The sequence below is a fragment of the Saccopteryx leptura genome, chromosome 1, assembly GCF_036850995.1.
Source record: "Saccopteryx leptura isolate mSacLep1 chromosome 1, mSacLep1_pri_phased_curated, whole genome shotgun sequence".
Lineage (NCBI taxonomy): Eukaryota > Metazoa > Chordata > Mammalia > Chiroptera > Emballonuridae > Saccopteryx > Saccopteryx leptura.
This window is the reverse complement of record NC_089503.1, coordinates 57498725-57524451: the sequence shown is the minus strand read 5'-3', so window position 1 is coordinate 57524451 and position 25727 is coordinate 57498725. Positions and strand designations below refer to the sequence as shown.

At 44.9% G+C, this 25727-nt stretch overlaps 1 protein-coding gene across 1 annotated transcript in view; it reads left to right on the top strand.

Moving 5' to 3' along the window:
* Positions 1-25727, top strand: part of CLPB (ClpB family mitochondrial disaggregase) — a 183775-nt gene that overhangs the window by 80157 nt on the left and 77891 nt on the right. Inside the window, exon 5 of the mRNA XM_066367494.1 lies at positions 22777-22905. Coding sequence (XP_066223591.1) covers positions 22777-22905 — 129 coding nt within the window. The remainder of the gene's footprint in view (positions 1-22776; positions 22906-25727) is intronic.

The following is a 25727-nucleotide window of genomic DNA, read 5'->3' as shown; positions in this document are numbered from 1 at the left end:
TGGTAGCCCAGAGAGCAAAGGTGTCATTGCTGCGCCAGCAAGGTGTCTCAAACTGGTAGCATGAGGGGAACGTTAAGCGCATCTGAGTGTTGCTGCCTGGATGAGTGTGAAGTTGCCCTTCCCCACCTGTTCACCTCTCTAAAGCCACTTCTTCTGTCAAGCTCTACTGCTGCAGCTAGTTCCTCCACAAAGCCTTTCCTGTCCTTGGCAATAATTGCAATCTGCTCTCAGATGCTCTTTTTAACGTTCTCTAAATCTTGGCCTTTTGTGTGTGGTTAGTTGAACTCTCATCTTTCCATGCCTTTCTTCCTCCCTCAGCTGACAGTTCCATGTGCAGACCATGACCTGTACCTCCTTCAAGTCCCACTGAACTGGAAGAACTATATTCACTTTATGTTTCAAACAGGAGAATTTCCTATCAGATTTGCCCTATATTTGCAGCCTCAGATGAAGGGACTCAGCTTGTAGGCTATCCTCTCTTCACTCAGACACAGCTTTGCTGTCTGCCTCAGCTCTTACGAAAAAGTAAGGAAGAACATTTACTGAGGAGGCAGGGCCAGAAGAAGGGGAAGGGATGATTTCAGTGCTTTCTCACCTGCTCTCAGGATCCCAGCAGAACTCAGTAAGCATTTTTGATTTCATAGAATCTCAGAGCTGAGACGTCATCTAGTCCATCCTCTCTCTGCTGTTGCACCATCTCTACCCCCTGCATTTAAGTTTTCTACCTTTGTGTTCTAATAGTTCTCTCCAGGTTGATGCATATATTCAATATTCTAGATCAGTGATCAGCCAGATATTCCATTTTAAACTTTGTGAGTTCTTCACTCTCAGTTGTAACTACTCAGCTTGGCCATTCTGGTGCTGAGGCAGCCACAAACAGTACATGATTGAACATGCATTGATATGTTCCAATAAAACTACAAAAATAGGCAACAAGCTGGATTTGACCTAGGCTGAAGTGTACCTGTTCTAGATATTTTCTCCTTCTTTCCTCCATGTCTTCCTCCCCTCCCTCCCTCCCTCCCTCCCTCCCTCCCTCCCTCCCTCCCTCCCTCCCTCCTCCCCCTTCTCTTTCCTTCCGTTGAAATCAAAGACTAGCACATAAAGTACATGTTGGCAGGGATCCTGTCTAACTCAAGTGCCTAGAACAATGCCTGCTTCATTTCTCCTTCCTTCTTTTTGTCTTTTTTTTTCTTTGGTCCATCTCTTGAATCTTTTCAATTCTTGTGTTAGCCAGCTTATATTCTAGATAAGTAGGTAGGTAGGTAGATAGACAACAAAAATATTGGAAAAGGCTATTGTATCTATCATGAAATAAAGATAAAATGTTAGGTATCTGCTTATTTTGAGTGATCTATAAATTTAGTGAACAGGCTTTCTATGGATTCTTTTATTTATTTAAAAATAATTTTAAAATTTTTATTAATTACATGTCTGTTTAGCAGTCACTGTTCTGGGCACTTGAGTTAGACAAAATCACTGTCATCATGGACTTTACTAGTCTTTGATGAAGTGTTTATAAGAACCCTATTAAAGTACAGAGCCCTAGACCACATGATCAGGACAATTTTGAGGCATTATTCAACATTAACAACTATAAATCTACCAAACTTGATTCTTTTTTGTCGTGTCCACAAAATTTTAAGGGATTTCTCAGATATTCTGCTAAAATAAAATGTTTAGCATTTGTCAAACTTTTGACTAGGAACCCTTTCCCAAACAGATGTTAGGTTGTCTGTAAAGGTCTGGTCTCCTCCTCAGGGAAACCCATACTAGTGCCTGAGTGTTTAAGAACCATTAAAAAAAAATACAGTCTAGAAATTTTTCAGGAATCATTGATAAACTCACTGTTTTGTAGCTTGCAAGAGCTACCTCTCAGCACTTTTTTTTTTATTTACAGGGACAGAGAGAGAGAGTCAGAGAGAGGGATAGACAGGGGCAGACAGACAGGAACGGAGAGAGATGAGAAGCATAATCATCAGTTTTTTTGTTGCAACACCTTAGTTGTTCATTGATTGCTTTCTCATATGTGCCTTGACCGCGGGCCTTCAGCAGACCGAGTAACCCCTTGCTTGAGCCAGCGACCTTGGGTCTAAGCTGGTGAGCATTTTTTATTTTGCTCAAGCCAGATGAGCCCGCGCTCAAGCTGGCAACCTCGGAGTCTCGAACCTGGGTCCTCAGCATCCCAGTCCAATGCTTTATCCACTGCACCACCGCCTGGTCAGGCAGCACTTTTTTTTTTAATGCCAGACTACCTTTGCCTATCACAGTTTTCTGGCAGCTCATCCGATTTTCCCTGGTATATCAATTTGGTTATATTCTGCTCTCCAAATTCATGGGCTCTATGGCTAGAGAGTGACAGTACCTTTAGTATCATCTCAGGAATCTCTTCTCTCCTTAGCAGACTAAGCCTTTGGCTTCTTCTTAGTCATATTTATTCTTTTTCCATTTATAGCTATCTCATTCTTTCATTCATACAACCAATAATTATTCACTGCCTACTGTATACAAGGTGCTATACCCAGCTGTTGGTCATTCTCATTGATGAAGTAGACAGAAACAAAAGGACCCTGTTGTTCCCCTTTCTTTGGATTGCATTGACTTTTCACAGGAAAGTACCTGACTTGTGGGAATGTGTGAAGAGGGTAGAGTAGAACAAGAGGTGATTCCCCTTGCCCAGAGTGTTTCTAGGCAGATTCAAAGGAAAGTCACAAGCTCAGGAAATTTGGACAGTCTTTTACTATCCAACTTCATTGGAGCATGGAGTCAGTACCAAAGTCCATCAGATTTTTAATGGGTTTTTCTGTGGGCCTCATCCTGTGCTCAGTGCTGAAGGGAGGTGGTAAATTATAGTTTTGTGACCTTGGCAAGACCTTCCTAAAAGCAAGTAATAATCTTCCTTGTCTGCCTTATCAGTATTGTACAGATCAAGAGATAAAGTATGTGTTGTGTAAATTGTAAAGTGTTCTACAATTATAATTGCTTATTTGTTTTATTTATAATTCAGCATGATATTAGGAATACAAAAATGAATTTATATGCTCTAGCCAAGTGGTAGTCAATCTGGTCCCTACTGCCCACTAGTGGGCATTCCAGTTTTCATGGTGGGTGGTAGTGGAGCAACCAAAGTATAAATAAAAGATAGATTTAACTAACTATAGTAAGTTGTTTTATAAAGATATATTCTGCCAAACTTAGCAAAAATATGACATAAAGTACTTGGTAAGTAATTATTATTATATGCTTTAACTTGCTGTAACTCTGCTTTATAAATTTTATAAAATGAAGTTACTTCCCTACTTTATAAATCACCATTACTGTGGAACCGGTGGGCGGTTAGAAAATATTACTACTAACAGAGGTACAAAAGTGGGTGGTAGGTATAAAAAGGTTGACTACCCCTGCTCTAGCCCCTCAACATTGCTCCCAGTAAATAAGACAGACAGCCTTATGGACAAGGCATCACAGTGCAGAGTGGCAAATGCAAAGGTAGGTGTACAAAGGCTCTAGGTAGCACTGATAGAGTTGCTGGTAAGCTCTACCTCATGGCACGCTGGTGTCTGGGAAGTATCACAGGGTAAGTGACTTTGAATTAGGTCTTAAGGATGAGTTGGAAGTTGCCAGGCAGACTAAGAAGAATGAACCTTCAGGCAGAAGGACCAATACATGCAGAGACGTGGGGTGGGTAGGTGACAGCAGATAGAATCATTGGCCACAGTGCTAAGAAAAATAGTAAGAAGAGTGGAGAGGGAATTGGGGTTTCACATGGGAAGAATTTTGAAAGGCAGTTCTAGGGAGCTCATACTGTTTTCTGAAATCCATCAAAGGATTTTAAGCAGGGTTTTGCTCAGTTTACATTTACATTCTAGATGGGCCATTCTGACATGATGGGGATGAATGAATTGAAAGAGAGAGAGATTAGCAATGACTCTTGACCTTTAGGGGATGATGGACCCCTTTGAGAATTAGATGAGAAGCTGTGCCCCTCTCCCCCAAAATGCACCTATCATTTCTCAAGACTTCTAAAAGTGATCTTTGGGAATGGAGAAAATAGGTATTAGAAAAATATTAGGAAGAGGTTGAGTTTTCAGTGGAATGTGGGAATTGATGGACAAGGAGACCTCCGTAGTGACACCTCAATTTCTGCTTTGGGTGAACAGTTGGATGTGTGGGTCTGGAGTTCAAAGGAGAAGTCTGGCAGGAGATAGGGATTTAGGAGTCACTGGCATTTCCCTGAGGAAATGGATGTGATTGAAACTGCCCAAGAAAAGAAGTTAAAGTGAGGGGGTGAGAGGCTAAGTCCCACACTCAGTATACCAGCATTCAAGGTGTAAAGAGGAAAGAGAATCAGATAAGGGAAACCAAAGGGCATTGGAGATGTTGCCTTGTGTTCTCGGGATAGTCATAGCCTGGAGAAGAAAGAAACTTCATGGCCTTTTTGATGACTTTGGAACTGATTGCCCCCTTCCTAGTGAAATGCTTCTCCTGTTGTACATATGGCCATTGCTCCTTAATAAGGAGCCTGCTCAGTTAGGCACATCACAATCTCTTCCACCCTTACAGTGTTCGCATTTCTGGTGGTTTACTGGTAGAGGCAGTGCCAAGATGTTTGGCAGAGAAACCTTGTTGACCTGACTATTCTGTCCATTCTCTCCAGCTCTTAGAGTGGCATATTTAGAGGCATGATGGTGTCCTAGTGAAAGGGCAGGCTTTGATGCCAACCAGTCATGGTTCATCTAAGCTGTCACTTAACTTACTAGCTGTGTGATCTTCAGCAAGTGAATTTCAGTTTTCTCATTTGTGTCATAGGGATAACAATACCTATGTTATAGGGTTGTTAGGATGAACAGAAATATCATGTGTAAAGCATAGTGACCTTTAATGAAGGATTTCTTTATGGGGGTAGATTTTGGCTTGTATAATGCAGGCTTAGAGGTACTGAGCAACTCACCACTCAAAGAGCACTGCCAAGAGACTAGTCTGCCCAATAGGGATTCTGTAAAGAGTATCTTGCCCTGGGACATTGGTTTCTGGCCTCCAAGGTCCATGTCAGCCATGTCATTTTTAAGGTTCTAGAAACTCTAGGCTCGCCATTAGAGCAAGTAATGTACTTAAAGAAGTAGGTTTTGACCTGGGCTTTGAAGGGTAAAAACAAGATTGTGAGCAGGGGACCCAGCTTGAGAAAGGCATACATGGGACACAGGTAGAGGGGAACATGGAGATCACAGCTGCTGCTCTGCCAACTCATTCTCTGACCATGACCACATTCCACTTGGGGCCTCTGCCCCACCCATGCCCCCACCCATGCCCCCACCCATGCCCACTCCAGGAGAGTTCCACTTGTGGCTGGCTGACGGGTAGTGGACCCCAATCCTCAGGTGGAGGAGGCAGTAAATTAGTGGTAACAAAAAACTAGTTGCCCAGCCAGGGATGCCGCTGGCTGCTTGTAAGTAACTATTATAAACATTGGGTGTCTGGGGCTGTCAGAAATGCAAGCGAGTACTCTGAGCGCCTCTCATATGTACAATTAAAACAATAAAACACGGCAGAAACGTGGCCAGAGCAGACTATAAGTCAGCTTCTCTTCTCAGCTGAATAAAGATGAGTTGTGCTGAAGCTGAATTGGCATAGGGCCCTTCTGGGGGCAGAGGGCCTGGCTTTCCAGGCTGGGCCTGCCGTATTGATCCTTATCAGCTCAGGTGGTCCCTTCCCACAGCTCCAGAGGCTGCAGGTCCTCATCTGCTGCAGCTGACCTCCTCATCTCTGTCTTCAGATGGGGAACAGGACGGTGCAAGCTGGCACATCACAAACCAGTGGACAAGTATCCTGGAATTCAGGAGGTGGCTAGGAGTCCCCACTGGCGGTAATGAAACTGTTCTCTAATATTTCTTTCCCTCCCCAGGGCATGCCAAGGAGTGGTCTCATCCTAGCTCATCTGTTTAGTATAAGTTAACCACCCAGCACCCACTGCATGCCCAGCCCTACCCAGCAGAGAATGTATGCCCCGGGACAGCACAAACTCAGATGGCGGTAATAAGGCTTCTAAGGAAATAAGAGTCACCTAGCAAGTGTGTTAAAATAGATTTCTGGGCCTCACCTCCAGAAATTCTGATTTAGTAGGTCTGGGTGGGACCTGAGATTTTTGCATATCTAACAGACTCCTACTCTGAGTAGTATGAGCTAGACTACTGGTGTTCATTATTGCCTTGTGCTTGAACTGCTTTATTTTTTATTTTATTTTATTTTATTTTTTTGTATTTTTCTGAAGTTGGAAACGGGAGGCAGTCAGACAGACTCCCGCACGTGTCCAACTGGGATTCACCCAGCATGCCCACCAGGGGGCGATGCTCCGCCCATCTGGGGTGTTGCTCTGTTGCAACCAGAGCCATTCTAGCGCCTGAGGCAGAGGCCATGGAGCCATCCTCAGCGCCCGGGCCAACTTTGCTCCAGTGGAGCCTTGGCTGCGGGAGGGGAAGAGAGAGACAGAGAGAAAGGAGAGGAGGAGGGGTGGAGAAGCAGATGGGCACTTTTCCTGTGTGCCCTGACCGGGAATCGAACCCGGGACTCCTGCACGCCAGGCTGATGTTCTACCACTGAGCCAACCGGCCAGGGCCTGAACTGCTTTAAATAACTCTCCTGGACCTTCTCCTCCCTAGAAGAAATCTTATTTTGTCACTTAAGCTTTACTCCTAGAGAGCCTGTGTGCTTATGCCTTATATTATAGGTGTTCAGAACACAAAAGCTGTGACACCTGGAGCAATTTTGTGCACCTCTCAGAGGCTCTGTCTCCTTATTTGTAAAATAAAGGCCATTGGGAGAGTTAGAGATGGTATATTTATATCCCTAGCCTAAAACCAGAACATAAAGGAAGCCATTCATATTAATTTCTGTTTCTATATTATTATTGTCGGCCCTGGCCAGTTGGCTCAGTGGTAAAGCGTTGGCCTGGTGGGCAGAAGTTCTGGGTTTGATTCCCGGCCAGGGCACACAGGAGAAGCGCCCATCTGCTTCTCCACCCCTCCCCCTCTCCTACCTCTCTATATCTCTCTTCCCCTCCCGCAGCGAGGCTCCATTGGAGCAAAGATGGCCCGGGCGCTGGGGATGGCTCCTTGGCCTCTGCCCCGGGCGCTAGAGTGGCTCTGGTCATGACAGAGCGATGCCCCAGGGGGGCAGAGCATTGCCCCTTGGTGGGTGTGCTGGGTGGATCCCGGTCGGGCGCATGCAGGAGTCTGTCTGACTGTCTCTCCCCGTTTCTAGCTTCAGAGAAATATATTATTATTGTCCTCATACTCTCATAGAACTTTATTAGAACTTCAGAGTCTTTGACACAGTCTCCCAAATTCTTTCCATTTGTAGAAAACTATTATCCACAAACAGCCAAACTCTATTTAGAGTCCAGAGAATGGCTGTCACCTAACTATGTGACCTTGGACAATTCTCCTTAATCATCTGAACCTTGATTATCTCACTATAGAGAACATTACCTGTACCACAGTTTTATGTAAAGGCCAGATTGAAATAGTTATGAAAGAATGAGAAAATACAAGGCATGCCTGACCAAGTGGTGGCACAGTGCATAGAGTGTCAGCCTGGGATGCTGAGGACCCACATTTGAAACCCCAAGGTCGCCAGTTTGAGACCAGCTTGAGCACAAGCTCACTAGCTTGAACATAGGATCATAGACATGACCCCATGGTCGCTGACTTGAGCCTAAAAGTCGCTGGCTCGAAGCCCAAGGTTGCTGACCTGAGCACGGAATCACTGTCTCGGCTGCAGCCCCCACTCCCCGAGAAAGCAATCATTGAACAGCTGAGTTGCCACAACTACTAGTTGATGTTTCTCATCTCCCTTCCTGTCTGTCCTTCCATCTCTCTCTCTCTCTCTCTCTCTCTTTCTCTCTCAAAAAAAAGAGAGAAAATATAAGGCATCATGCAAATGCAAGGTGCTAGTGAGAATAATAATTAATAATAATTAAGACTGAAGGTATGACCAACACAATATTCAACAACGACTGTCAGAACTCAGAGAAAACAATTTCTGACTGAGCACCCAAGGAAAAAAAAAATGGGCATTTGAACCTTGAAGTATAAGAAGGTTTTATGGAGGGCGCAGTTGGATGTGAGCAGAGAAGGGGTATGTTATGTCCAAACATTCAGAGGTAGGAAACAGAAAAAAAAAAGTTTCAGGCCAGCAAGTGAACTTGTTAAGGTGAAGCATCTTCACAGCAGAAGATTTTAGAGAGTAATGAACAGTTAGTAAACTGGGGCCAGATCAAATGCTTGGACTTTATATCCTTTAGACCAGGCGTCCCCAAACTGCGGCCCCCTGAGGCCATTTATCGGCCCCCGCCGCACTTCCGGAAGGGGCACCTCTTTCATTGGTGGTCAGTGAGAGGAGCACTGTATGTGGCGGCCCTCCAACAGTCTGAGGGACAGTGAACTGGCCCCCTGTGTAAAAAGTTTGGGGACCCCTGCTTTAGACAGAGAAGAGCCTTGAATGTCCTAAGGATAGGGCTCCATGGAGCCTATTCCTTCCAGGGTGGAGAAGCAGGGGGAGGATGGTAAGGAGACGATGATGGGGATAGCTTTAGCAGCAGCTTGCAACATTTATTGATACTATGTGCTATAGCCCTATGATGCAGGCAGGAAAGGACACTGAGGCAGATAGATAATGCCAGATCCTGGAGTCTGTCTCCTGGTCTTGTAGAGAACCCAGCAACCATACCAGTCTGTGTGCCCTACTACATAGTCAGCCCTGAACTTTCGGCTTGTCCAAAGTCTTGGAAGGCTTGGAAATCTGCCAGGCCAAAATCTGTTGGGGCAAGTTATTATTTTTTATAATGTCCCTGACTCTTCCTCATCATTGTCAGAGCCTTGTTGCACGTCCAGGGCCTGTGGTTCTACATGTCATTTCTCAGTAGTGCTGGCTGCTATAGAGTCACCAAGATGGACAACACACTGTCAATCCATCAGGTCTTTTGGCCAATTTCAAGATTAAGTGTATCAGCCAGTAGGTAAATTGTGTTCATCCTTCTAAGCCCTCCAAACCTGTATATACATTTGACTAGGAGAGGGAGATAGACTAGTTGACATATTTTATTAAAAAGAATAAATTCGATGCATTTATAAAAATAAGAAAATGTGAGATGGGGTAGCAAAGAACTAGTCTTGCGATTTTTAACATATTTACATATTTTGTGTATAAATATTTTTTCATCAAAAGTTCCAAATCAGGGATGGGTCCCACACACCACACAAAATATATTAGAGACATTTATATGGATAGCAGGAAGGGAGACAGAGGGCTGAAATTTTCCAGGCACCGGTGATTGATGGGGGCTGAGGCTCCCCCTGACGCTTTATTGAGTTTCCGATGATTATCTCTCGCTGAGACATTTTTTACAGATGACGGTCGAGCTGTCACAATGGACCATGGGGGAAAAAAAAACAACAATAATAACACTTTAATCTTTTTACTGCACTGCTCCCTAGTATCTCAGATTCATCTTCCCTGACGCACGCAGTTCATTATTCTGCCCCTCCCTGGATGGGAAATAAAGGAAAATAAATATATATGTAGACACACTTACCCACACACACACACAGAGTGTTCAAAAGAGACCACCTCAGAACCAGAGAGGGGCAGAATTTATTGTTCTTTTTGCAAGTGTTGAGGTTTATTAGTAGAGATGCTGGGTTGGCTTGGAATTGGCTATTAATTACAGCATTTTGTATTTGCTTTTTATTGCAAGTTTTTAACATCTTGAAGAAAAGGCAGAGGAGAGGAAAGCAGATGTAGAGATGGGAGTACAGAGGGACCAAGTTTGGCCACCAAGTGGCATGTCTGGCTGAGAGGCAGAGAGAGCAGGCTCCTTCCTTTCTTATAGTCAGCCCTGCCTTGAGGACCTTGGAGCTGAAAGAATACTGCTTTGGTTAGGATGGGGGCAGAGTAGGGGGAGGAGAAACATGAGCTTAGAGTAATTATAGGACATCGAAGGGAATCTTGGGACCTTCTACCATGTTACTACTCTGGAAGTTAGGAGAGTTGGGAAGTAGAGGAGGTTCAGAGGGAGTGTTGATGGGCCTATAGATAATGGAATAACAGATTGAGTTGGCCTTATCTTTGAATTTTTAAAAAAGTAGTCAGAATGGTGTAAAAAACTCCTATGAAGCCTGACCAGGTGGTGGCGCAGTGGATAGAGAATTGGCCTGCAATGCTGAAGACCTAAGTTCAAAACCCAGAGATTGCCAGCTTGAGTGCGGGCTTACCAGCTTGAGCGCAGGGTCGCTGGCTTGAGTGTAGGATCATAGACATGACCCCATGGTCTCTGGCTTGAGCCCAAAGGTCACTGGCTTGAGCAAGGGGTCACTTGCTCTGCTGTAGCCCTCCTGCTGCTGTCAAGGCACATATGAGAAAGCAATCAACAACTAAAGGGCCACAACTATGAGTTGATGCTTCTCATCTTTCTCCCTTCCTGTCTGTCTGTCTCTCTTTCTCTCGTGCTAGAAAAAATAACCTCCCATGTACCAAGTTCCTTCAACAATTAACACATGGCTGATGTTTTTTCTATATTCCCCATCTACTTCCCCCACCTCATATATTATTTTTACCATCTCTGAGACATATCAATAGCAATATGTGAATCTGATTTAGATCCTGATTCAAACAAACTATAAAATTGACATTTATAAGACGATTGGAAATTTGAATACCTTTGAATTTGATCATGTGAAAGTGAAACAGGTTCTGGAAAGCCCCATCTGGGTCTGTGGTCAGAGGGTTCTTGGATCAGAGAAGATGCCAGATTGATTGTCCAGGGCCAAAGGGAGGGTCAACAGCCTGTCCCTTAAAGTTCTAGGTCAACCTCCTGCTCTCCCCTTTCCCTTTCATGGGAATGAGGAAAGTTGGGCTTGGGGTTCTTATGGAAAGGCTGTACTTGTGTCTCCAGGAGAGTAAATGCTGACCCAGTCTTCTTTTTAACTTATCAAATCTGTTCTGAGCTCCTGCTCTGTGCCAGCTCCCCTGCTACACTATGATAAGGTAATAATGAGGTGAGCAGAGTCCTCTTCTTAAGGAGAAACCTTCCAGTTCAATAGCAGAGAGCAGGGTACCTGTGAGAACCATTTTTAAGCAATGTCTGGTCTTCCAGCCATAGGCCCAATGAGATGACCCATAGTGCCTTCTCTATATGAAGGATACAGAGATCTGTAAGGCACAGTCTCTATCCTTCAGGACCCTGCTTTCTGCCTGGAAACAGCTTAAAGAAGATTTGTTGAGCACCTGCCACATTCAAGAATATATACATGAAGCAGCCTGACCTGTGGTGGCACAGTGGATCAAGGGTCAACTTGGAACACTGAGGTCACTGGTTCAAAACCCTGGACTTGCCCCATCAAGGCACATATGGGAGTTGATGCTTCCTGCTCCTCCCCCCCTTCTCTCTCTCTCTCTCTCTCTTTTCTAAAAGTAATTTAAAAAAATTTTTTAAGTATATACATGAAGCATTCTGAGAACACATAAGACTGTATATAAAAGAAAATGTTAACTAATTTGATGTAGACTGTACATTACTGGAATGTATGGAGGAAAGAAATCAGTAACAGGCTGCTTCAATTGTAAAGGATGAGTAAAACATAGGTAAATTAAAGGAAAGAATAGTGAAGCTATGTAGAGAAAAGAGTACAAGCCTTGGGGTTGAACAGATCAGCTCTGTCCTTGACTACTGATGTGATCTGAGGCAAGCTACATAAGTGCTTTAAGTCCTGGTTTCTTCATTATTAGAAATAATAACAACCTAGTATAGTTCTTGTGAGGAAAATAGTTGTAAAGTTTTAGCATAATATCTAGGACATAATAAGTGTTTAATAAGTGCAGGCCATTAATTTATTACTCCAAATTACATATTTAAATATCTGGATATTGGAGGAAGACTATTATTAGTCCCGGGATATTAGCTTTCAGGATCTACCTGTGACCCTCCATGATGTTGAAATGAGCTCCCTGCACTGAGCCTGACATAGTCTACAGTGTTTGTGTTAGTGATGATTCTGGCCAGGGTCAGAGTGGCATCAGGAAGAGGAAAAGGCACAATAATTTATTACCATTTATTGAGTCCTTACTACATGCCAAGCAATGTTCTCAGCTCCTTACATACATTTTTTTCATATAACAGCTTTATGAAAATTTAATTCATATACTGTACAGTTCAGTTATTTGAAGTATATAATTCAGTGGTTTTTAGTTTATCCCCAAGAGTTGTACACCACAATTAGTTTTAGAACATTTTCATTACACCATAAAGAAACTCCATAGCTGTTATCAATCATTACTCATTTTACCTCCCAACTCCCCCTACCTGTAGACAAACACTAATTAATACACTTTCTGTCCCATAGATTTGCCTATTCTGGACGTTTCATATACAACATGTTCTTTTGTGACTGACTTTTTTTTTTTTAGTGAGAGAAAGAGAGACAAGAAGGGAGAAAGATGAGAAGCATCAACTCATAATTGCAGCACCTCTTAGTTGTTCATTGATTGCTTCATATAAATGCCTTGACCAGGGGCTCCAGCTGATCCAGTGACCCCTTGCTCAAATCAGCAACTGTGGGATCATATCAATAATCCCATGCTCAAGCTGGCAAGCCAGCGCTCAAGCCAGTGACCTTGGGGTTTTGAACCTGGGACTTCAGCGTCCTAGGTCAATGCTCTATCCACTGTACCACCACTGGTCAGGCTCTGCTTTTAGCTATTATGAATAATGCCGCTATGAATGTTTGTGTACAAGTTTTTTTGTATTTTTCTGAAACTGGAAATGAGGAGGCAGTCAGACTCCCGCATGCACCCAACCAGGATCCACCCGGCACGCCCACCAGGGGGTGATGCTCTGCCCATCTGGGGCGTTACTCTGTTGCAACCAGAGCCATTCTAGTGCCTGAGGCAGAGGCCATAGAGCCATCCCCAGCGCCTGGGCCAACTTTGCTCCAATGAAGCCTTGGCTGCAGGAGGGGAAGAGAGAGACAGAGAGGAAGGAGAGGGGGAGGGGTGGAGAAGCAAATGGGCACTTCTCCTGTGTGCCCTGGCCGGGAATCGAACCCGGGACTCCTGCACGCCAGGCTGATGTTCTACCACTGAGCCAAATGGCCAGGACCTGTTTGTGTACAAGTTTTTGTGTGCACGTAATGTTTTTCACTTTGGGTGGATTTTTACCTAGCAGTAGCATTTCTAGATCATATAGTAAGTCAGTATGTTTACTCTTTGAGGAACTGCCAGACTTTTTTTCCAAAATCTCTGCACCATTTTACACTCCCACAAGCCATGTAGGAGGGATCCAGCTTCTCTGCATCCTTACCAGCACTTGTTATTATTGCCTGTCTTATTTACTTTAGCCACCCTAATGAATGTGAAGGCGTATGCTGTGGTTTTGATTTGCATTTCCCTGTTGGCTGAAAATGTTGAACTTCTTTTATTGCTTTTTGGCCATTTGTTTGTCTTTAGAAAAATATCAGCCCAGATCCTGGGTACAGTTTTTAATTGGGTTTATTATTGAATCTTATTAGATAGGTGATATTATTTATTTTGCTGGTGAGGAAGCAAATTCTCAGAGATGTTAAAATTTTTTATCAAAGTCACACGGTTAGTAAGTTTTGCTTCCCAGTCCAATGGACTCTCTGCTTTTTCTAATACACAGTGCTGCCCACTGGGGATTTATTGTAGGATCACCAAGGTCGTGTTTTGGGGGCCTCAATCAGCAGGAGGGGAGAATTTGAAAGTCTATTTTTTTGTTTTTGTATTTTTCTGAAGAAGTGGGGAGGCAGAGAGACAGACTCCCACATGTGCCCCACCAGGATCCACCTGGCAAGCCCACTAGGGGGCAATGCTCTGCCCATCTGGGGCGTTGTTCTGTTGCAACCAGAGCCATTTTAGTGCCTGAGGCGGAGGCCATGGAGTCATCCTCAGTGCCTGGTCCAACTTTGCTCCAGTGGGACCTTGGCTGCAGGAGGGGGAAGGAAGAAAGAGATAGAGAGAAAGGAGAGGGGGAAGGGTGGAGAAGCAGATGGGTCCTTCTGCTGTGTGCCCTGGCTGGGAATCGAACTCAGGACTTCCATACGCCAGGCCGACACTCTACCACTGAACTAGCCGGCCAGGGCTTGAACGTCTATTATAGGAAATTAACTAGGATCAGGTAGGAGAGGCTGCTGAAAGTCAAACAGAAGAATGTGGACATTATGAGTTCCAGCACAGGAGATGATATGTTAATTTGAAAATTGTCATTTCCTAGATGCTGATTATTTCATGTTCCCCTCACTGTGTTGCTTCCTCCCTCCCTTCCTCCCTCCCTCCCTCCCTCCCTCCTTTCCTTCCTTCCTTCCTTCCTTCCTTCCTTCCTTCCTTCCTTCCTTCCTTCCTTCCTTCCTTTCCTTTTTTAATTATTGAGAGGAGTGGAGGCAGAGAGACAGACTCCTGTATGTGCCCGACTGGGATCCATCCTGCAAGTCCTCTAAGGGCATGCTCTGCTCACCTGAGCTGTTGTGCCATTGCTCGGCAACAGAGCTATTTTTAACACCTGAGGCGGAGGCCATAGAACTATCCTCAATACCCAAGGTTAACTTGCTCAAACCATCAAGCCATGCTGCAGGAAGGGTGGGGGGGTAGAGAGAGAGAATATAGGGGGAGTGGAGAAGCAGATGGTCACTTTTCCTGTGTACCCTGATAAGGAATTGAACCCAGGACATTCACATGCTGGCTGATGCTCTACCACCGAGCCAACTGGCCAGGACTCCATCATTTCTAATTTAATGTCCCAGTTTTACTAATGAGAAATTTGAGGCCCAAAGGGATGAAGGACACACAGGAAAGGTGCCCATCTGCTTCTCCACCCCTCCCCCTCTCCTTCCTCTCTGTCTTTCTCTTCCCCTCCCGCAGCGAGGCTCCATTGGAGCGAAGATGGCCCGGGCGCTGGGGATGGCTCCTTGGCCTCTGCCCCAGGCGCTAGAGTGGCTCTGGTCACAACAGAGCGACACCCTGGAGGGGCAGAGCGTCGCCCCCTGGTGGGCAGAGCGTCGCCCCCTGGTGGGCGTGCCGGGTGGATCCCGGTCAGGCGCATGCGGGAGTCTGTCTGACTGTCTCTCCCCGTTTCCAGCTTCAGAAAAATACAAAAAATAAATAAATAAATAAATAAAAATAAAGTGCTGACTTGCAGGCCCCAAAACTGATGTTTTTCACAGGTTACCCAGATGATTCTGTTACCACTAAAGCTTGAGAACCACTGATGTAGAAAAACTCTTCCATTTTAAGAAAGGGAATCTGGGGCACAGAGGGATTGAGACACATATCAAGTTAGTGAAAGACCCATTTTTAAACCCAGTTCTCTTGTCCCCTGATTTATTGTTCTTACTGCTCTCCAAGCTGCATAATTCATTAACAAAAACAATTGCGTGCCCATATCTTTCAGGATAGAATCCAAACCCCTCTCAGGATCAGGCCTCTGCCTACCTGGGCAACCTCATTGCTGCCCACTGTTCCACCCAACTTTACTTGGCATCCCAGGCTCACAGAAGGACTCCAGTTTCTTGAATGGACAGATAATGCAGTCTTTACCCTCTGCCCTTTGCAAATGCCACTTCCTGTCCTGGAATGCCCTTCTTCCCCTCTCCTCCTGGCAAGTTCCCCCTCATCCATAGAAGAAAGTTCTGGGAGATTTCTCCCTAAGCCACATGACATGTTCTCCATCCTTGCTGCTGTCAGACCCTGTGCACGCATGTCTCTCATAGCCCTTTCGGTACTGAGGTGCTCCGGTGGTGTGCTTGTGGGCAAGTAGGTGGATGAAGTCTCAAGCTGCTTGAAAAACTGAATGATGCTGTATAAAGTACATACTGAAAATGTTGTGACTAGTTACTGTAATCCATGAGTAGCCTAAGGGAGTTGGGGAGTCAGAACAGAAGAGAAAATTTTAACACAAGAAAGTATTACAGGAGGTATTATAAGACAGTAAATAATTAACTGATACACATAATTGACATGACATATCCAAGGGAGAGCTAGGGGGAGAGGACTTCCTGGAAAAGGGGGCTTTGAATTGGACATTAAGGAATGGGTAGAATTTGGAGGGGAAGGCGGCTGTGTAGGCTGTGGAAGGATATGAAGGGCCTTGCCCTCCGGCGTTGGTCTCATGGTGAACCCAGCAAGAGGAGTCTCCCTTTTGCCCCATCCACTGACTGAAGACAAACACAACAAGCAGAGCCAACAGTGCCCACAAAGGCTGAGGAAGCAGCCTGCGATGCTGGCAGTGGGGTGGCTATCTCTCAGGTTGTAGTGAGGATTTAATGTGGTTGTAGATACAAAACACCTTGTGTGGGAGGAAGCTGAGAGCTCACAGCTCCTTCTCGGAGACTCTCGATAAGACTGTAGCTTTGTGAGCTTCCTGCCAGGTTAGCTGACCCTGGGTTATGTGAGGCTTGACCTCGTGGACATTGGCAGAAGCTATGCAGTATGGAGAATGGAGCCAGGCAGGCTCTAGGTCTAGTCCTAATTCCCTACCCACTAGCAGTGTGAGTTGGGCAGGCCACTTAACTTCTTTACCTGTATCTCTTAATCCATCTACCCTAGGTTGTCGTGAGACGAAGGGAATGATTGCATTGTAGTGCTTGCTAAACCATAAAATGCTGCAAAAATGTAAGGGGTTCTCATGTTTGTCATATTAGTCACAGAGGTTCCCGCTCATGGAGACATGCTTACATCTTTAAAGGCAGGGCAGTGCTAGGCATTCCATGACATTAGATTGCACAGCCCCTGAGAGTGGAGGGTAGAGGCTGAACCTGAGGGAATGGGACTTGTACCTAGGGCTCCCTTTTCTCTGCACAGGCAGCAGTAACAAAGTTTTTGTTGTCTGGAGACCACCCACCTTGCCTCATCTGCCTTTATTCAAAATCTTGCCCAATAGACTTAGCAATATGAGGACAGGAGCCATGTCTGATTCGTCTCTGTGTCCCCATTGTCTTTAACCCAAGGGAGAAAGCAGCACTAGTAAATGTTTGTGGTAATGTTTTTAAAAGCCTGTTATCAGGTTTGATTCTCATAATATTTAAATATTAAGTGTTCCTCAAATTATTGTTTATCATACCCATTTTATAGATAGAAGAACTTAGTAAATGGCAGAGCTAAGAATCAGGACTGTGTGACTCCTTTACCTTAAATCACTGTTTTCTCACCATCATGGAAGGATGTGTTTATTTTCTGTGGGGTTTTTTTTGTTTGTTTTTTGTTTTTTTGCAGTTTCATCAATGCTTCAGAGCGGCCAGGCACTGATGAAACTGTATGAAGGGCTTCAGGGGCTACTCTCACCTCTGCTGACTCTTTGGCAGTGCTGAGACCAGGGGTTCCTGCAGAGGATGGAGCAGGCACGTACTTGCTCTGGCACCCAGGCATAGACTGTACAGCATCAGAGTCAGAGGTGAGAGCAGAAGATGACAAAGCGTTGCCTTGTCACTCTCCCTGTTGTCAGGGTCAGGGGAGCAGCTTCCATTGGAGAGACAGGAATGGAGGGGGGGGCAGCAGGAGCCAGTGCTGGAGACAAGCTGCTGGATGTCTTTGTTGGGAAGGGGATGGTTCACTGGCTGAGGACCAGCTGTAAGCACAGGGCTGCCAGAGACCACCATGGTGGCCAGCTGGTGAGCTTGTCTTGGATGAGTCACTTTAGCTTCTGTAGATTTGCATACTTTTCTTAAGTGAGAGGAGGTATGTGTGTGAGGGTGTGTGCCATACCTCTCCCTGTACCTTTCTACCTTTAGCTACTCTTTTTAAATAGAAAAGAACATGAAATTTAATGAGCTGGAGACTTTAGCAAGATGATCTGAGACAGAGCTTCTAAAACTGGGTGATGAGGGAAAAGAGATAGGAGCACAAAATGGGCCTAACTCAACCACCAGCGATTGTGACATCCTCACCTGTAAAATGGGGACATAAACTTAACATCTCACAGGATTATTTCAAAATATTTAACAAGTGAAAATACTTTACAGATTGTAATGCACTACTCAGTCCCAAAGAGTGTTCTGTGAACACCAGTACTGCAGAATTTTAATAAGGGTTAGGTGGAAAGAGGCTGTCAGGCAAGAAACTGCCGAGTAACATTGATTTAAAGAGATAGTTCTTAACTGAGAACTGTGCCTTGCTGAAGGGAAAAGTATGTGCAGGGGCCTCTTTCACAGAGAGAATACACTTTTGGAAGCACAAGGTGAGACAGTAAGGATAATAGCAGACATTTACTGAGAGGTACTATATGGCAGGCATTGTTCCAAGCCCCTAACTCATAGTGTCTCATTTAATCCTTAGAGTATCCCTAAGGGTACTACTATCATCTCCATTTACAGGTAAAACTTGGCACAGAGAGGGTAGGTAAGTTATTCAAGACTATACAGTTAGTAAATTCAGAACTGTAATGTAAACACAGGTCTGGCCCCAGAGCTCACTTAACAGCCACACTCCTCTGCCTCCACTAAATACTTGTTGGCTGGCATCCTCCTCATCATCATCATTATCATCATTCCAAAAACAGGTAATAATATCAGAAGCTTATTTATGAATTGTGTATATTTGCTGGTTCAACAAGTATATATTTGTCAAGCACATATTTGTGGCCAGACACTGTACTGGGCACTGGGGATGCAACTGTGGAGAAGATAGTCCCATTTCCTGTCCTCACTGAGCTTTTTGCCTCAAGGAGAGCATAGGCAAGTAAACAGGTAATTGCAATAGAATGCAGTAAGTATTGTAATCAGGAGATGCCTAAGGAGCTGGTAGCTCTAGGAGCAGTAACTACCTCAGACTTAGTAGGAATCATTGAAGGAAGTGATTTCTAATCAGAGGCCTAAAAATGAATTGAAGTTAGCCAGCTGAAGGCACGGGAAAGGAGAAAATGTTCCAGGCAATGGAATAGTATTTGCAAAAGCTCAGAGGCAAAAAAAAAGAGCATTAGAAAGGAGGTGGTGAGAGATGAGATCCCAGAGGTGAGCAAGGGCCCTCCTATGATTTATTTTTTTTAATTTTTTTTTTTTTTACAGGGACAGAGAGAGAGTCAGAGAGAAGGATAGACAGGGACAGACAGACAGGAACGGAGAGAGATGAGAAGCATCAATCATCAGTTTTTCATTGCCATTGCGACACCTTAGTTGTTCATCAATTGCTTTCTCACATGTGCCCCGACCGCGGGCCTCCAGCAGACCGAGTAACCCCTTGCTCGAGCCAGCAACCTTGGGTACAAACTGGTGAGCTTTTTGCTCAAGCCAGATGAGCCTGCACTCAAGCTGGTGACCTCGGGGTCTTGAACTTGGGTCCTCCACGTCCCAGTTCGATGCTCTATCCACTGCGCCACCGCCTGGTCAGGCCTCCTATGATTTCTTAAAAGCTGGGCTGTGATGTTGGACTCTGGTAACTTTTGTCCCTGAACTGAATAGCCCCAGCTGTGTTCCTAGAGTTCATCTGCTTTTTATGGTAAGTACCTTATATAAGGCTTTATAATTGCACTTGTGAAACATTATAATTTGTCTATTCAGTGGTCTAGACTCTTATTCATTAGTATATCTCCAGCAGCTACCACCATGCATTGGTGCTTGTTAAATGTGGTTTGTTGAATGAATGATGTGTTTTCTTTGTAAAATGGATTATACGCTTCCTGCTTTCTTGAGCCAACTATCACTTTTCCTCAGATTCGTCATTATATCCAGCAGTTAATGTCCTATGTGGCAATTCAGTGATGCCCTTGGGGCTTTTGAGGTGCAGTAGTCTGTGAATTCCTTTTTAGCTTTTTATTGTGCTGTTCTTTTCCCTCCCTGCCTGAGCAGCACTTGATTGTAATCATAATCAATCGGCTTGATTGTGAAGCATCCTCCCCAACCTTCTTGTTTCCTTCTCCTAATCTGCAGTGGGCTGGAAACAAGGTCCCTTACCATGATTTGATGAGACTAAGAGTAATTTCTGAGTTAGGTCCTAAAGCAGGGGTCGGGAACCTTTTTGGCTGAGAGAGCCATGAACGCCACATATTTTAAAATGTAATTCCGTGAGAGCCATACAACGACCCGTGTACGTTACACATTATCCAGTAAAAGTCTGGTGTTGTCCTGGAACACAGCTGTGATTGGCTCCAGCCACCTGCAACCATTAACATGAGCAGTAGGAAATGAATGGATTGTAATACATGAGAATGTTTTATATTTTTAACGTTATTATTTTATTTTATTAAAGATTTGTCTAAGAGCCAGATGCAGCCATCAAAAGAGCCACATCTGTCTCGCAAGCCATAGGTTCCCGACCCCTATCCTAAAGGGTTCTTTCTCTTATGGGAAAAACCCGGATACCTTTGCGTATGGGACTTATATGTCAGCTACTCCAAGGCCTTCTTGTTCTCTGTACTCCAGGAAAGGTCAGATAGCACTAGGAGTGGAAGGACGAGGTATTGCTGATTGACCGTTGATTTCATAGACCACAAGGAAATGCCGTCTATTCCCAGTTACATACTCCACCAACTTCATTTTGGTCAAACATTTGAAATGCTTCCACCTAAACTAGCTTATCTGAATGCTAACTACAAACCTCAGGCAAGTTCTGCAAAAAGTTTGGCTACACCTTCACCTGAGCAGGAAAAGAAGGAATAACAAGAGCCAAAGCTAGGATCAGACATGTAGGCTGTAAGTGTCTTTTTCTGAGATCTGATTTGTCTTTTGCAAAATGAGGATGATAGCATGATATGATGGAGAGAAAGAGTAAGGACTCAGATTAGACCTGGGTTCTAATCCTCACTCAACCACATATTGTATTAGCTCTATGCCCTTGTTCTTCTGTTTTCTCATCTATAAAATGAGAATGATAATACCTACTATATAAGGTAATTATGAGAATTAAGTAGATTATGTGAAGTGACTATGCCAGGCACAGAGTAGAAAAAGGTCAGTAAATGAGATCTATTAGTATTAAAAGGAGGCACGAAAGCCTTCTGGTTTTTTGTACTTTAAATAGGAAGTCTAGTTTTGTTGGAAGGAAAAATGCATGGTTGCTATTCCAAGACCACTTACTTGGAAAAGAATGGTTTGGGAGTTCTCTGGTGCTTTTGACTACCTGGGTGAGTTACCTCTTGACTAAATTATACTCCTTATCCAATGGAGGGTGAGAAGAGCCTACCCGTTGCAGGCCTGTGCTGTGGGCTAGGAGAGAAGAGGGTTTGGGTAGGAGAACCCAAAGTCTACCCCCAGTGAACTCAGTTCAGGAGGGAACATAACAGTCACTCTGATAATTGAAGCAGAAAGAAACCCTATCACCTGAGCAGCATAGCTGTTGTGTGGGGTCTCATTTCCCAAGGGAGGGCCTTAGAGATGGAGTAACCTTCCAGTTTATTGTCTAGACTGGGACTGTCCAGGACAACAGGCATAAACCAGGCTCATCCTGGATATGTGTGGTCACCCAACCCATAGGTTCCTATAAAAGTGATAGAACTGGTTTTAGGTTCTTAGAGAGGGAGAGTCATGAATAGTAGCACTAAAATGAGCCTGGGGTTTTTGGTTCTTTGATCACATAAAATGCTATTTGTCTTACCTTTAAAAACATGTTCACAGTGCATTTATTTTTTTTTTCACAGTGCATTTATTAAGCGTTAGAAAAAGGATGTTACAAAATTGCAATATAGTAAATTTCAATTTTGTGGGATATATATGCATATATATAGAAGGATATATACCAAAATTAAGTGCAGTTTCTCAAGTCACTGAGATATTGATCCGTTCTTTGTATTTTTCTGTAGTTTCAAATTTTTAGTGGCTTTTATAAATTTTAAAAGGGCTTACAAAATATTATTAAATACGCACTAGATTGTAAACATCATCAGAGCAAAGATGTGTTAGTGTTCTGCAAAGAACAGCCTCTAACTTGCTCCCCACTGGTCCCTTATCTTACCCCAGGCTTATTTCTTCACCTAGGTGACTCCTCTTCAATTCCCACAACTCTGGGCTTCTGGGATCCTCTCTTTGTTCCCAAATTGAGCTAAGCTCCCTCTGGCAGTTGTTTGTTTTCTTCATTTGTTTGGGTTTTTTAGAGGGAGGGAGAGTCAGACAGACAGGAAGGGAGATAGATGAGAAGCATCAACTTGTAGTTGTGGCACTTTAATTGTTCATTGATTGCTTTCTCATATGTGCCTTGGGGGGAGCTCTATCTGAACCAGTGACCCCTTGCTCAAGCCAGCAACCTTGGGCTTCAAGGCAATGACCTTTAGTCTCAAGCCATGACCATGGGGTCATGTCTATGATCCCATTCTCAAGTTGATGAGCCCATACTCAAGCTGGCAATCTCAGGGTTTCAAACCTGGGTCCTCAGCGTCCCAGGTCGATGCTCTTTGCACTGCAGCACCATCTGGTCTGGTTCCCCTTCAGCTTTTTTGTCATCCTGTTATACTTGTAACATAGTATTTATCTCTAATAATACTCTAAACATGTGTTTGTTGTCTTTCTCCTTTAGATTAGGTCAGAGACCATGTCTGATTCACTTCTGTGTCCCCAAATAAATTCTAATATATAATAGATGTAATTAAGTATTTGTAGAACTAACTGGCTTCTGTTTTACCTTCTCTTGCCCAGCACAGATTGCCAGGCACACAGTAGGTGTCATTGTTTAGTAAGTAGGTACATGAGTGAGTGAGTGAATTAAAATGTCAAGAAAAAGAAGGTGAGGTGGGTGGCTCAGAGTATTTGCTGCTAATGAAAGGGTTTGTGTTACTGTCTTCCCCCTACCCAGTCCTGGTCACCCGAGAGGATGACTTCAACAATCGGCTGAACAACCGCGCCAGCTTCAAGGGCTGCACAGCCCTGCACTATGCTGTTCTTGCCGACGACTACCGTACTGTCAAGGAGCTGCTTGATGGAGGTGAGACCAGGGTGAATGGGCGGGGGGGTTGACTGGGAGAGAGACTTGACAACCTCTGTACTCTGGGAGTGTCACGCCCCCGCAGAGCCCTGTTACCCTCCCAAGCTGGAAAGGCTTTGAGGGTGGCTGTACTTAATGAGTGGCGATGTGCACATAGGATTTGCCCTTGCATGGCTAGAATGTGTTCTTTGCCTCCCTGTTTATGCCTCCTTGTCATCTTGCCTATCTGCACATGCTGAGACTTTTGTTTGTTACACTCCCCAAAATGTACTCTCTTCTCCACTGTGACCTTGAGAGCAGGGCTAGTGGAACAGGGCAAGGCCCTTCAAATCCCTGTTAACCCAAATATCAAAGACATCCTCCTTGACCCACCCCCATCCCAGCCTAAAGTCACCCTTCTCACAATCTTAAATTATTTTTATGTGTTCAGTAGCCTTCTCCCTGACTTGGTTTTGAGGTCCTTGAAGTCAGGAAACTCATTCTCAGCACCTAGCATAGTATCCAGCTCACATTCAGCACTCAGTAGCTATTTGCTGAATGATTGAATGCCCTCCTCTTGGAAAGCATCAATTCAAATGGAGGAACAGTATGTGCAATCCCTAGATCTGGGATGGTCTGGTCTGGTTCTGTCCCGGTTTGGTGCAGTTATCTTCTGCTCTGCCCAATACCTCCCAAGCAGTCACTTTTCCTCCTACTTCCATCTGTCCCACTCCAGTCTCTCCGCGGGATCGGAGGGAAGCATCTTGCCAGGATGTGTGGTGCCCACACCCCTGAGTATGGCACGAATACTTGTTTATGCCCTCAATGCCACTTTTTTAGGGGCTAGAGACCCTCTTTTCAGTCTGGACACCCACATCCTATTTGTCAGGGCAGCTGCAAGTGTCCTCAGACAGAGGTCATCAGGGCTACCTGCTTTCCTCCTGGCACAAACCTCTCTGACAGCTGGCTGGCTGGCATTTCCTTGGCTTTTGTCAGGACTGAGAGAACTTGACTCCTTCCCTGGAAGTCCATACCATTTTAGCTGTCTGTCTAGTCTTTGTCTTCCTTGACTGCTTGAAATATCTTCTTTAAATGAACTGGGATTTTCTTCTCTGCAACTTCTGCCAACTGTCCTCTGCTGCCCAATCACCCTTTTAAAATCCAGTCTTCAAAGACAGTTCTTTCCATCCCCAGGCCTTTGCCTCCCTGGCCCAACACCCAGATCATCTTCTAGCCCTTGTCACGTGATTGTGTCAGCAGGATTGCCCAGTAATCCCAAATCCAGCCACACTGGCTTAAGACCCAGACCTGGCCATGCCCCCAGCCTACAAGGGACCTGCCCCAGGTGTGGGGCACATACATTGTGCCTGGGGTGGTTGATGCTTTCGGAGCAAGAACTTCCTGCTCTCTGAAGCAGAGACTTAGAAGATGTCCCCAAGCAGGATGCTGCTCTGCCTTTTGGAAAGTTCTCCAGTGAGACATTTATAGTTAAGAACTGGAGCATTCACCATGGGGCTTCTCTCTGCCATGCCTTAAAATCAGTCAATACCCGCAGCCATTGTCCAGTGGTTTACATTCCCCACTTTCCTAAGCCCCTAAACAGACAGGGAATTCAGTCTAAAAAGAGACCCCCTCTCCAGCCTTCCAGATTGAACACCTTTGAAATAAAGAGGCACAAGCCTTTTATGAAGTGCCCCCACCCTCCCCGCCCAGGCCAAGGCTGGCCCTTTGAACCATTTCAGGGGCATGGTTCCTGCCTGTTGACTTGGAACAGATGCCCATAGCCCCCACTTTTACAGTTCTCCCACCTGCCTTTTTACCCAGCATCTATTTACACCCCCTGCCCTAGCCTTCCAGCCTCAAGGGCCAAAACCATTAACCCACTTGTTTCTCCCTTCCTGATCCAAACAAGTGGCCGTCACTCAGGGCCTGCAGGCCTTCCAACTTCTGACCTCCCTCCCCCAACCTCTCTTGGTCAGCCTGTGTGTGTGACCAGCCAACCGAGAGGCAGGATCCTACCCCCTTGTCCTGGGGGCTGTTGCCAGTAACGTTTCGAAAGTCTTCTGACCTCAGTTGACCTTCCCCAAGGGTTTCAGGGAAGGCAGGAGGGCCTGCCTTCCTGACCATCCAGCTTTCTTAGCCTCTATTTGCCACCGGCTTTGCTGCAGCAAATGAGATGTGCTCTCTGTGAGAACAGGGGCCGGCCTGTGTTCACAAAGTCTACACAGAACCCTTGTCCTTGAAATTGTTTAATCCACAGGGATGTAGGGTCCCTGGATCTTAGAGGGTTAGAGCTAAGGGGGCACCTGTTCTCACCCAACTCTGACTAGCTGTCCCCCAAGTGAGAGCTAGGAGGAGGTCCAAGCAGCAGTATCGGTATGATAATGTGTGAAGTTCTAGGACCCCTTAGGAGGCAGTATACAGTAATAGAAAGGACATGTTTAGAGTCAGGCCAACCTGGGTTTGAATCCAGCTTCCCCATCCTACTCCAGTATTGCCTTGGACAATACTCTTAGCTCTCTAAGCCTCAGTTTTCTTGTCTGTGAACCCCTGAGAAACATGATGGTGATAGCATGAAGGTTAGTGATAACGTGTGTAAAAGCCCCTGCTACATGCTCCGTGACTGTATAAAGAAATCACTCTCACACTGACAGTCCTGAAACCTGTTACCTTGCCTAAAGGTTTCTTAATTCTGTTTCTGTCCACAACTCCAGCCACCTATCACTAAAACACTATCACGTTCCCTCTCTTCTCATCCAGATCCTCTGACTATTCAAGGCTTCCCCCTCTAGGAGCCTCTTCTGGTGGTCTGGTCCAAACTCTTACAGTGTTGGGCTGGGTGT